This window comes from Salvelinus namaycush, chromosome 34 (genome assembly GCF_016432855.1).
Source record: "Salvelinus namaycush isolate Seneca chromosome 34, SaNama_1.0, whole genome shotgun sequence".
NCBI classification, from domain to species: domain Eukaryota; kingdom Metazoa; phylum Chordata; class Actinopteri; order Salmoniformes; family Salmonidae; genus Salvelinus; species Salvelinus namaycush.
Window position 1 is genome coordinate 7017 of NC_052340.1, and position 13496 is coordinate 20512.

The 13496-nt window shown below is 47.0% G+C and overlaps 1 protein-coding gene across 1 annotated transcript; it reads right to left on the reverse strand.

Moving 5' to 3' along the window:
• Positions 1-607: 607 nt before the first annotated feature.
• On the reverse strand, positions 608-10568 carry LOC120029114 (transport and Golgi organization protein 1 homolog). Its single transcript, XM_038974427.1, has 6 exons — positions 10553-10568; positions 10104-10276; positions 4589-4645; positions 1837-4003; positions 1490-1555; positions 608-1399 (listed from the first exon to the last, which is right to left on the reverse strand). The coding sequence occupies exons 1-6, from the start codon at positions 10566-10568 to the stop codon at positions 1212-1214; spliced, it is 2667 nt and encodes an 888-aa protein (XP_038830355.1). The 3' UTR covers positions 608-1211.
• Between the last annotated feature and the right edge of the window lie 2928 nt (positions 10569-13496).

Consider the following 13496-nt stretch of genomic DNA (forward strand, 5'->3'; position numbering starts at 1 on the left):
CATACACCATACTTACCTGCAACATCACAAGAGCTGTTGACTGACACAGAAGCATGCTCAGCATCATATCGCACAAGGTCAGGAAGAGAGGTCAAGCCCAGAGCTGTCCTAGACCTGTGAAATGTCAAAGGGTGTAGGCGGATCGCTGCCCTAAAAGAGTTCCAGACTGTAAACTTGTTATTGAAAGTTCACTTGAAATGCTTTGGTATTGTATTTGTTTGAAATGTTAAGATGTATTTCTACTGTGATAGCTGATTTGCTGAGAATCCCTTGTACGAAAAGTAACAGTATGTTGGATCATTGTTTCAGAGTCTATGTTGATTCAGTTGGTGTAGTATGCAATATTACTTACCTTGAGTTCAAACTGCAGAGCATGTATTTTTTTTCTAAACGCTTAGAATATGTAAACATTTTTCTTTTGTTTTAAAAGAAGCGGGATGTAATAATCATATGTGTAAACATACTGAATTCTAATTGGATGCATTTTACCGCCATATCATACTGTGCTATGATTGGTTAAGACCACCCAAATGGTTAGGTCATGGTCAGTTTGATCCTGGTTGGCGATACGTGAACATGCCAGTTATAGCTAGCTAATAAAGAGTTACGTTAAGAAATATCCTGTAGTACTGCATTTTATTATTTTGTACAAAGTGTGCAAAACAAGACAGTCGACTACTGGAGAGGATCCTTCATCGTGGTTCTCTTTACCCAGGAGAGGACAATATGTACCTATCTTTCTAGCTACTATAACCTAAGCTTGAAGGTTAGCTTGCCAATGCTGGCTCTGCTTCGCCAACAACATGTCTACTAGCCTCCTTTTAGAGTTCTGAACGTGATTACTTTCTAAGCAAAACGCACAAAGCCTGGTAAAACGAGCGGGGTATCATTTATATCCCACTCAATAAGCAAAACACTGGCTGTGGACACTTAACTTCAGTCTACACTTCACTAGAACAAGTCAACAAAAAAATGGGAAAGGATCACTGAACCTGGGCTGCATTTAGTACGTTTTTACGTTCTGGAACGTTTAATTTAACGGAAACGGTGCTGTACTCAACTACCAGTTGAAAAAAGGGGAAGGGTTGGGTAACGCTGTCAGCATGGCAAATGCCGCCCCCCAAATAAAAATAATACATGCATTGTCCCAGCAATAATAAAATAAGTATGAATACTTGAGTCCTAAGCACTACATGCAGGCAATTAGTCAATTACAATAGGAAGGAAAGCCCATTCACAAGAGAGAAATACATGAAGTAACTTACCATAACACCATATATTCCAAGATACTCATAAAACAGGGTGACGAGAGGACCAGATAAAATTAGCACTGATACGAATGATGAACCACTCTGCTCATCTTCATGGAAATCAGTGACAGGAGGTGACTCCAGAGATCCTGGAAATACAGCACAAGCAAATTAGGTTAATGCATACAGTTTACATCTCACCACAATTTCAAAAGTAGGGAAGTATAATGAACACCTACCTGAGGGAGGGTGATCCATGTCTACGCTAAGTCCCATGTCCAAGGTGTTTTCAGACATATCCCCATCTTTTGAACCGTTCAGAGAGGTTCAAACAGTGAGTAAATGTTCATGCATTGCAATCTAACTGGCATTGTCAGGAAGTGTATTTGTTCTGTCAACAGATTACTATTTACTTTGTTGTACTTCTTGGGCATTTCTTAAATACAGCTTATTCTGCAAACCAAATCTCCAGGCAGTATTATCATGTCATTAGCAATGTATGAGACTTTCCAAATATGTATTTAACAAAAGGTTTTAATCCTCCTATACTCTGACATGAACATAAACTGAAAAAAAGCATTATTACCTGTGTCAGGGTGTAGTTGACTGCCCACTGCCATGGGAGCACTGTTTCTGGCCGTCGAGTAATTCTGACGCAGGGTGAACACAAATTCCTGGAAGTCGTCCAAGATGGAAGCTTCCTCAGCAAACTCACCAGACTCCTGCTGCTGGTCAGCGTTCTCATGGGCATCCAGCATCCTCTCAATCTCATCCAGGATTGGGGTTTCAGAGGCTTCCAAAATGGCTTCCAGCACCTTTTCAATGTCCTCACGGGCGTTTGTCTGGGACAGCCGGGCAGCCTTCAGCTCCAGGTCAAAAAACAGGAACTCCAACCTAAAGAGGTTCACGGGACCTAGAATCTTTTGGAGGCGCTCCATATCCTCCTCCTTGCAGCGGTCTCGCAATAGTGTCAGCCTCAACACATTGTCACTGTATTCCGTCTCTTTGTTTGGAAGGGGATCCAGAACTTTATCTTTAAGTGAGGGTGTGTGGCTTTCAGCATCATTTTCAGTCTCATGCACCTCAGGTTCTATGTCAATAGCCTCGTCGTGTTGGACCACATCCAACACATCACTGGATACAACATCGGTTTGTGTATAATTATTGGGTTGCTCTGACCCAAATTCAGATAGATTTTCTGTGTCATTTTCATCAGTGTGCTCAGTTTTGGATGAAGATAATACTGCATTTTCATCCTCTAGCAACTCTTCCTCAATCTCTTCCCCCTCTAGGTGTATTGAATCCTCCTCCTCTATGGGGAGTTCTTGATGGCTCTCTTTCACCATTGTGTTTCTGCTTGGATCTGGGACCTTCTGGTATGGTTCTTGAAATAGTCTGAAAAGCTCTGTACCACCCTGTTTAAAACTATTCTCTACTTGTGAGAAATCTACTGACTCCTCTTTTTGTATGGGGAGTTCTTCAACAGCTTGTTTCTGCTCTGATTCGTTAATTTTACTATCAAAGTCTGAGAGCATGTCTGTCTGTGAGAGCTGTTTAGGGACTGGGCTGTCATCTTCTGTAAGATTCTCTGCTAAAGCCTCAGTGTGTTCACTCGCCTCATCAGCAGGAGGTGTTGAAGGTTCGATGTCACCTTCTTCAGATTCATCCTCAAACTTCAACGTTTGAGAATCCTCATCAGGTACTTTGACAGCATCCTCACTGAAATTAGAGTGCCCAGGTTCCTCAAAGATTAGCTCAGAGGAAGTAGAACAGCCAAATGACTCCTTGGGTTCTTCAATTTTGGGAGGCTCCTCTGGTGTAATCTCACCTTCGTCATCATCCTCCTCGTCATCTTCCTCTGAACCGGCAACATAAGCTATTCTTTCCCCACCACTGACAATGTTAAAAACGGTATCACCAAATGCAGACCACAGGTTATTGTCCTTGGAGTCCTGTTTCTGTGTATGAGGTACCTCTGATAGACTGTCTTCCTCATCTGTCTGATCAGATTCCGGAATGTTCTCGTGTTCCAAATTAGAACTTTCTTCAGAAAAAGCCAGCAATGGAGTTTCCCTGAGATGATGATCACTTTCCTCATCCTGCTGATATTCAGTCTTGTCACTTTCCTTGTCATATGGAGTCACCTTCAAAGTGTCCTCATCATTGGAAGTGACAGCATCAAAAGTTATTCCAAGTGTGATTTTTAACTCAGGAATAGGTCTGCCTTCTGAAAAACCATCAGGTGCATTTTCTAACTCAGGATCATCTTTGGATTCAGGTTCTGAGGGGGTTTCTTTGATCTCACCTTCCTCTGGTTCAACAACACTGTACGGCACAGAGTCCTCTGTCCTCTGCTGATCTTTCTGAAGGTAATCTTTGATCCTCTCAGCTGTGGTCTCAAGTACAGTGTTAGATTCCACTCCCTTTGTGTCAAGAGTTTCAGGCTGAGGCAGAGAGGACTCTAAAGCCTCAAAATGTCTCAGATCATCATTATCTGGAACCTCTACAACCTTATCAATGTCCTCAGGTACATCCCTATCAATCTCATCATTTTCTAACAGTGTCACTTCAGGTGAAGGCTCATCCACTTCCACCGTGGTGCTCTCAGCACTTTTGTTTAGGTACAAAGTCTCTGTGGTTACTTGCACAGATTCCTCCTTGTCTGTTAACAATAAAGAGGAACCTAACAGTGAATCAATGGCATAACTGTCAAACTTATCGTGTCCAGTGTCAAAGCAAACAATGTCGGTTTCCTGAAAAGAAAAAGAAAACATTGTTTGAGTCATACTACCTGTCATGTTCCTGACCTTATTTCCTTTATTTTGTCTTTGTTTAGTATGGTCAGGACGTGAGCTGGGTGGGCATTCTATGTTATTTGTTTCTATGTTTAGGTTGGTTAACTAGCCTGATATGGTTCTCAATCAGAGGCAGGTGTTTTACGTTTCCTCTGATTGAGAACCATATTTAGGTAGGCTATTCACACTGTTTGTTTGTGGTTCCTGTGTTAGTGTTTATGCCACACAGGACTGTTTCGTTTGTGAGTTTGTTCCTGTTCGTGCGTTCTTCGTTGTCTGTAAGTTCTCATGTTCAGGTCTGTTTACGTCGTTTATTGTTTTGTAGTTTGTTAAGAGTTTTTTCGTGTTCGTCTTTCTTTAAATAAATCATTATGTCTTCATACCTCGCTGCATATTGGTCCGATCCTTGCTCCTCCTCAGAAGAGGAGGAGAACGAACGTTACACTACCTATTTCAGAAAGAAGTTCAGTCATTCCAGACAATGTTTTAAGCGATGATGCATTGGCAGTAGTGAACTAGGCCTACATCTATTTATTGACTTACCTCAGCAGGAATCTCCAATTCTTTTTCAGTGTATATGTGATTGATTACGAGTTGGTCCTTATTGAAGTAACCAAAGCGGTTACCAACCTATTGTAAGAAATGGAAACAAAACAGAGAATGAAACATGTTAACAAAACAGAAAAAGCTTCAACATTCCTTCTTGTCACGCCCTGGCCTTAGTATTCTTTGTTTTCTTAATTATTTTAGTTAGGTCAGGGTGTGACATGGGGAATGTATGTGTTTTTTGTAGTGTCTAGGGTGGTTGTAAGGTTTAGGGGGTTTATTAGAGTAGTTGGGTTTATGTTTAGTATAGAAGTCTAGCTGTGTCTATGGTTGAGTGTAGGTATCTAGGAAAGTCTATGGTTGCCTGAATTGGGTCTCAATTAGAGACAGCTGGTTATTGTTGTCTCTGATTGGGAGCCATATTTAAGGCAACCATAGGCTTTAGCTGTTTGTGGGGAATTGTCTATGTCGAAGTGTTTTGTGTCAGCACTTATGTTTGTATAGCTTCACGGTCGTCAGTTTGTTGTTTTGTTCGTTGCTCTTCTAAAATAAAAGAAGATGTACTTTCCACGCGCTGCGCCTTGGTCCTCTCTCAGTCCCTTTGATGATCGTGACAGAATTCCCCACCAATGCGGGATCAAGCAGCGTGAAAAGCGGCAACAGGAGCAGCGCAAGGAGGAATGGAAATGGGAGCGTAATATGGACTACACTACGTGGGAGGAGATCGACAGGTGGGCGATCGACCCAGGGCGAGTGCCGGAGCCAGCCTGGGATTCTCTGGCGCAGTGTGAGGAGGGATACCGGCGAATGGAGGCAGCACGACGACGCGGTAGGAAGCCTGTGAGTCAGCCCAAAAAATTTCTTGGGGGGGGGCTTAGAGGTAGTGGGCCGAGGGCAGGTAGGAGACCTGCGCCCACTTCCCAGGCTAACCGTGGAGAGCGGGAGTACGGGCGAACACCGTGTTACGCAGTAGAGCGCACGGTGTCTCCTGTACGTGTTCATAGCCCGGTGCGGGTTATTCTACCTCCCCGCACTGGTAGGGCTAGATTGGGCATTGAGCCAGGTGTCATGAAGCCGGCTCAACGCGTCTGGTCTCCAGTGCGTCTCCTCGGGCCGGCATACATGGCACCAGCCTTACGCATGGTGTCCCCGGTTTGCCTACATAGCCCGGTGCGGGTTATTCCACCTCCCCGCACGGGTAGGGCGATGGGGAGCATTCAACCAGGTAAGGTTGGGCAGGCTCGGTGCTCAAGGGAACCAGTACGCCTGCATGGTCCGGTATTTCCGGCGCCACCTCCCCGCCCCAGTCCAGTTCCACCAGTGCCTACACCACGCACCAGGCTTCCAGTGTGTCTCCAGAGCCCTGTTCCTCCTCCACGCACTCGTCCTATGGTGCGTGTCTCCAGCCCGGTACCACCAATTCCGGCACCACGCACCAAGCCTCCTGTGCGTCTCCAGAGTCCTGTGCATCCTGTTGCTGCTCCCCGCATTAGCCCTGAGATGCGTGTCCCCAGCCCGGTACCACCAGTTCCGGCACCACGCACTAGGCCTAATGTGCGTCCCCAGGGTCCAGTATGCCCTGTTCCTTCTCCCCGCACTAGCCTGAAGGTGCGTGTCCTTAGCCCGGTGCCTCCAGTTCCGGCACCACGCACCAGGCCTACAGTGCGCCTATTCCGGCCAGAGCCATCCGTCTGCCCAGTGCCATCTGAGCCATCCGTCTCCCCAGCGCCATCTGAGCCATCCGTCTCCCCAGCGCCATCTGAGCCATCCGTCTCCCCAGCGCCATCTGAGCCATCCGTCTCCCCAGCGCCATCTGAGCCATCCGTCTCCCCAGCGCCATCTGAGCCATCCGTCTCCCCAGCGCCATCTGAGCCATCCGTCTCCCCAGCGCCGTCTGAGCCATCCGTCTGCCCAGTGCCGTCTGAGCCATCCGTCTGTCCCGAGCCATTAGAGCCGCCCGTCTGTCCCGAGCCGTCAGAGCCGTTAGTCAGTCAGGAGCCGCTAGAGCCATTCGTCAGTCAGGATCTGCCAGAGCCGCCAACCAGACAGGATCTGCCAGAGCCGCCAACCAGACAGGATCTGCCAGAGCCGCCAACCAGACAGGATCTGCCAGAGCCGCCAACCAGACAGGATCTGCCAGAGCCGCCAACCAGACAGGATCTGCCAGAGCCGCCAACCAGACAGGATCTGCCAGAGCCGCCAACCAGACAGGATCTGCCAGAGCCGTCAGCCAGCCATGAGCGTCCAGATCCGTCAGCCAGCCATGAGCGTCCAGATCCGTCAGCCAGCCATGAGCAGCCAGATCCGTCAGCCAGCCATGAGCAGCCAGATCCGTCAGCCAGCCATGAGCAGCCAGATCCGTCAGCCAGCCATGAGCAGCCAGATCCGTCAGCCAGCCATGAGCAGCCAGATCCGTCAGCCAGCCATGAGCAGCCAGATCCGTCAGCCAGCCATGAGCAGCCAGATCCGTCAGCCAGCCATGAGCAGCCAGATCCGTCAGCCAGCCATGAGCCGTCCAGCCAGGATCCGCCAGAGCCGTCCAGCCAAGATCCGCCAGAGCAGTCATCCAGCCAGGATCCGTCCCTCAGTCCGGAGCTGCCGTCCCTCAGTCCGGAGCTGCCGTCCCTCAGTCCGGAGCTGCCGTCCCTCAGTCCGGAGCTGCCGTCCCTCAGTCCGGAGCTGCCGTCCCTCAGTCCGGAGCTGCCGTCCCTCAGTCCGGAGCTGCCCCTTATCCTGGTGCTGCCCCTTAGTCTGGTGCTGCCCCTTAGTCCGGTGCTGCCCCTTAGTCCGGTGCTGCCCCTTAGTCCGGTGCTGCCCCTTAGTCCGGTGCTGCCCCTTAGTCCGGTGCTGCCCCTTAATCCAGTGGGGTTAATGTGGAGGGTGGCCATTTGGAGGAGGCTACGTAAGCGGGTAGTGACTATGGTGGGGTGGGGACCACGACCAGTGCCGGAGCCAGTGCCGGAGCCATCCGTCAGCCAGCCATGAGCAGCCAGATCCGTCAGCCAGCCATGAGCAGCCAGATCCGTCAGCCAGCCATGAGCAGCCAGATCCGTCAGCCAGCCATGAGCAGCCAGATCCGTCAGCCAGCCATGAGCCGTCCAGCCAGGATCCGCCAGAGCCGTCCAGCCAAGATCCGCCAGAGCAGTCATCCAGCCAGGATCCGTCCCTCAGTCCGGAGCTGCCGTCCCTCAGTCCGGAGCTGCCGTCCCTCAGTCCGGAGCTGCCGTCCCTCAGTCCGGAGCTGCCGTCCCTCAGTCCGGAGCTGCCCCTTATCCTGGTGCTGCCCCTTATCCTGGTGCTGCCCCTTAGTCCGGTGCTGCCCCTTAGTCCGGTGCTGCCCCTTAGTCCGGTGCTGCCCCTTAGTCCGGTGCTGCCCCTTAGTCCGGTGCTGCCCCTTAGTCCGGTGCTGCCCCTTAGTCCGGTGCTGCCCCTTAGTCCGGTGCTGCCCCTTAATCCAGTGGGGTTAATGTGGAGGGTGGCCATTTGGAGGAGGCTACGTAAGCGGGTAGTGACTATGTTGGGGTGGGGACCACGACCAGTGCCGGAGCCACCGCCGTGGAGGGAAGCCCACCCAGACCCTCCCCTAGACTATGTGCTGGTGCGCCCGGAGTTCGCACCTTAAGGGGGGGGTTATGTCACGCCCTGGCCTTAGTATTCTTTGTTTTCTTAATTATTTTAGTTAGGTCAGGGTGTGACATGGGGAATGTATGTGTTTTTTGTAGTGTCTAGGGTGGTTGTAAGGTTTAGGGGGTTTATTAGAGTAGTTGGGTTTATGTTTAGTATAGAAGTCTAGCTGTGTCTATGGTTGAGTGTAGGTATCTAGGAAAGTCTATGGTTGCCTGAATTGGGTCTCAATTAGAGACAGCTGGTTATTGTTGTCTCTGATTGGGAGCCATATTTAAGGCAACCATAGGCTTTAGCTGTTTGTGGGGAATTGTCTATGTCGAAGTGTTTTGTGTCAGCACTTATGTTTGTATAGCTTCACGGTCGTCAGTTTGTTGTTTTGTTCGTTGCTCTTCTAAAATAAAAGAAGATGTACTTTCCACGCGCTGCGCCTTGGTCCTCTCTCAGTCCCTTTGACGATCGTGACACTTCTAGACTGCAATGTTATCACATACAGTACCAGTAAAAAGTATGGACACACCGACTCATTCAAGGGTTTTTCTTTATTTTCTACATTGTAGAATAATAGTGAAGACATCAAAACTATGAAATAACAGATATGGAATCATGTAGTAACCCCAAAAAAGTGTACAAAAAAATATCTAAATATATTTTATATTCTTCAAAGAAGCCCAAATCAAATAACATTTTATTGGTCACATACACGTATTTATGCAAAATGCATGTTGTTGAAACAGGAATGCTTTTCCAACAGTCTTGAAGGAGTTCCCACATATGTTGAGCTCTTGTTGGCTGCTTTTCCTTCACTCTGTGTTCCACTCCATCCCAAACCATCTCAATTGGATTGAGGTCGGGTAAATGTGGTGAAAAAGCCCTTACACAGCCTGGAGGTGTGTTGGGTCATTGTCCTGCTGAAAAACAAATAATTGTCCCACTAAGCTCAAACCACATGGGATGGCAGATCACTGCAGAATGCTGTGGTAGCCATGCCGGTTAAGTGAGCCTTGAATTCTAAATAAATCACAGTGTCACCAGCAAAGCACCCCCACACCTCTTCCATGCTTCACGGTGGGAACCACCCATGCGGAGATAATTTGTTCACCTACTCTGCATCTCAGAAAGACACGAAGGTTGGAACCAAAACTCTCAAATTTGTACTCATCAGACCAAAGGACAGATTTCCACCAGTCTAATGTCCATTGCTCGTGTGTCTAGGCCCAAGCAAGTGTCTTCTTCTTATTAGGGTCCTTCAGTAGTGGCCTGATTCAGGGCCTGATTCACGCAGTCTCCTCTGATCAGTTGATGTTGGGCTATGTCTGTTACTTGAACTCTGTGAAGCATTTACTTGGGCTTCAATATGAGGTGCAGTTAACTCGCAGCAGAGGTAGCGCTGGGTCTTCCTTTCGTGTGGCCGTCCTCATAAGAGCCAGTTTCATCATAGCGCTTGATGGTTTTTGCGACTGCACTGTTCTTGCCATAATAGGGACTTGGTCTTTTACCAAATCTTCTGTGTACCACCCCAACCTTGTCACAACACAACTGGCTCAAACGCATTAAGAAGGTAATAAATTCCACAAATAACATTTTAATAAGGCACACCTGTTAATTGAAATGCATTCCAGGTGACTACCTCATGAAGCTGGTTGACAGAATGCCAAGTCTGTGCAAAGCAGTCATCAAGACAAGGGGGGGCTACTTTGAAGAATCTAAAATATATTTGATTTGTTTAACACTTTTTTGGTTGATACATGATTCCATGTGTTTTCCAAAGTTTTGATGTCTTTACTATTTTCTACATTGTAGAATAATAGTGAAGTAAAACCCTTGAATGAGTAGGTGTGTCCAAACTTTTGACAGGTACTGTAATTTAATATTAACTCATACTTACACTCCCTGCACATATATTTGTCCTTTGGCCTGAGAGTTTATAGTAGACATATATAGTCTCTCCTTTTTTAAATGACAGAAACCGACAGTCTGGTCCGGTGAAATCGCTGAAAGCTTTGCCCCGGCACAGGAGCACTGTGGAGAGGAATGATTCAAAGATCAGTTGTTTCACGCCTACCAAAGATTCCAGACCATTACCTCAGCGTCCACCCTATGTGCCCCATGCACAATCAGGGCGTGAATAGAATACACATCACTAAAGTACGCCTTGTTTTATCTGCTTCTCTTTTTACAGAGCCAGAGTATCCAAAAGGAAAGCCAAGCATTAAGGGTAAATAGAATATTGTTTTTGTCTTGATAAGGTAGATGTAAAAAGAGAAGAACTTGCAAGCAGAGGGGTTAATGACATGCCAGTATTTTATGTCAACAATAGCTAGCTTTATAGCTAACCAGGCCTATAATCCATCTTGCAATTTGCTTCCTAAGCCAACACAGAAGTATGATATATTTATGGTCAGTTTAGTAAGTAACTATAGTAGTTGATTACAATTAAGCTCACATCTCTATTATTGTGTGTAGCTAGCTAGTTAGTTAACTAAGAAGACTGTCAGATCAATTGGCAAGTTGTCATGTAGTTAGTTAGTCAATGTTCACAAGTTTGGATTAGCTATGGGCCCTTGTGTAGCTTTGCCTTTGGGTTCAAGAAAATATATAGGCCAAAAGCTTGTTTACATGGTGCAAGCTACTAATGTAGTTACTACAGAAACACAGTTATTATAGTTCCAGAATTTGGCAACTAGTCAGGCAGTAGCCAACACAGGCTGAGACTTCGCTTCGGCTACAACTAAGCAAGCTTAGGTTATTATGCATTGGTAGTGTAACGACCTTGGGTTTATAAGCGTGGAAATCGACTCTGCCGCACGAGCATGCTTTTGCGGCACAGTCGATAGCGTGCTGGACTTCGGGCTAGAAGGTCGAGGGTTCGAGACCTGCTCCCTGCCTGTTTCATTACAGTATTTACAACTAACGTTAACGATAGTTGCGCTAGGTTAGCCAAGTTCATCCCCTTGAAATGACAACGCCGGTCAAGCTAGCTAGCTATGGAAAGATGGAAGCATCCTGAAAGTTCGCTTGAGTTTAGCGCCAAGTACTTACTAATGCATTCCTCGTCTGCACTGTCTTGTTTTGCACACTTTGTACAAAATAATAAAATGCAGTACTACAGGATGTTTCTTAACATAGCTCTTTATTAGCTAGCTATAACTGGCATGTTCACGTATCGCCAACCAGGATCAAACTGACCATGACCTAACCATTTGGGTGGTCTTAACCAATCATAGCACAGTATGATATGGCGGTAAAATGCATCCAATTATAATTCAGTATGTCTACACATATGAATATTACATCCCCCTTTTAAAACAAAAGAAAAATGTTTACATATTCTAAGCGTTTCTTTTGAAAACATGCTCTGCAGTTTGAACTCAAGGTAAGTAACCATTTATATTGCATACTACACCAACTGAATCAACATAGACTCTGAAACAATGATCCAACATACTGTTACTTTTCAAACAAGGGATTCTCAGCAACTCAGCTTTCACAGTAGAAATACATCTTAACATTTCAAACAAATACAATACCAAAATATTTCAAGTGAACTTTCAATAACAAGTTTACAGTGTGGAACTCTTTTAGGGCAGCGATCCGCTTACACCCTTTGACATTTCACAGTTCTAGGACAGCTCTGGGCTTGACCTCTCTTCCTGACCTTGTGCGATATGATGCTGAGCATGCTTCTGTGTCAGTCAACAGTTCTTGTGGTGTTGCAGGTAAGTATGGTGTATGTTGTGATGTGTGTGTGTGTGTGTGTGTGTGTGTGTGTGTGTGTGAGTTTAGTCCATCACGTTCTCTTTCAGGGGAACAGTTCATCTCATCAGTGTGTTGTTCTTTTGTGTTCAGTAGGTGACGACGATTGCGGCGGTACACCGCTCCTTCTGCGGTGAGGAAGTGCTATGAACGTTCAGTGTCAGCTGGCTGGATGACGACTGCTGGCTTCCAGAGGCCATGCTCCTGGATTCAAACTGACTCTCCGTCGATCAGTGGTGGCAGTGGTCTAGCTGACCTGTTGTAGTATCGCTTTTGTTGTTGTTGTCTCTGTGCACGTTTTTCATGCATTTCCTTGTAGCTGACGACCTCAGGTTGCAGCTGCTGGTTGGTGCTGGGAAGGCTGGGGCTGGGAAGGCTGGGGCAAGGTCTGCGGCTCATCAACAGCTGGGCTGGTGATTTGAAGTTGTCAACTGGAGTGTTGCGGTATTCAAGGAGGCTGAGGTAGGGGTCTCTTGTCTGCTTTTGCTTTGTCCATCAGTGATTTAGCAATCTGCACTGATTTTTCAGCAAGGCCATTACTTTGAGGGTAATGTGGGCTTGTGGTGACGTGTAAACTCCCATGCTTTTGTGAAGGATTCAAACTCATTTGATTTGTAACAGGGCCCATTGTCAGATATTAAAGTCTCTACAATGCCATGCCTGGCAAAGGCTGCTTTCAGCTTGTGTATCACAGCTGCAGATGTGGTGCTGTGAAGCTTGTCGAGTTCGAAGTATCTGCTGTAGTAGTCAACTGTTACGATGTAGTTCTCGTTGTTCCAGGTGAACAGATCGGTTGCCACGACCTGCCAGGGTCGGTCTGGGATACAGTGAGGTAACATTGGCTCTTTGGTGTTTGAGGGGCGTCGTTCAAGACATATGGCGCATTTACCAACAATGTCCTCTGTTTGCACATTCCGGGCCAAAACAAAATGTCCCTAGCTCTCTGTTTGCACTTTTCCATGCCCATGTGTCCAGCATGGATCTTTGTCAAAATCTCTTCCTGAGACTGGTAGGAATGATGATTTTCTCTCCTTTGAAAACTATTCCGTTGATCTGTGATAGTTCATCAGGATGGTTCCAGAATTCTGAGACGCTCTGAGGGCATTTTCTCCTCTCCTCAGGCCGTCCATCCTGTATGACTTTCCTCAGCTGTGCGAGTTGTGAGTCCTTTTCTGTTTCTGCTTGGATCTCCTTCAGTTTTGTGTCACTAACTGGTAAGTTGCTGTACACAGTGTGCACTTGCATGTCCATGCCTTCACTGAGGCTGCTGCCCTTATAGGTAAGAAACTTCCTGGAGAGCGTGTCTGCGACAGGGATGTCTTTGCCTGGACGGTGAGTGATTGTGAAGTCGTATTTTTGTAGTTGAAGAATCATTCTCTGTAGCCTTGGCGGGGCTGCGGCTAGTGGTTTCCTCATGATTGACTCAAGGGGCTTGTGGTCGGATTCCACAATGACTTGTCGTCCATATATGTACTGATGGAAACATCCGAACAGAATGGCGTAGAGCTCCTTTTCAATTTGAGCG

Coding starts and splice junctions, on each gene's coding strand:
- LOC120029114 (XM_038974427.1), bottom strand. Junction 4,004..4,588: donor AATTGGAGATTCCTGCTGAG/GTAAGTCAATAA, acceptor TTTTCTTTTCAG/GAAACCGACATTGTTTGCTT. Junction 1,556..1,836: donor TCAACTACACCCTGACACAG/GTAATAATGCTT, acceptor ACGGTTCAAAAG/ATGGGGATATGTCTGAAAAC.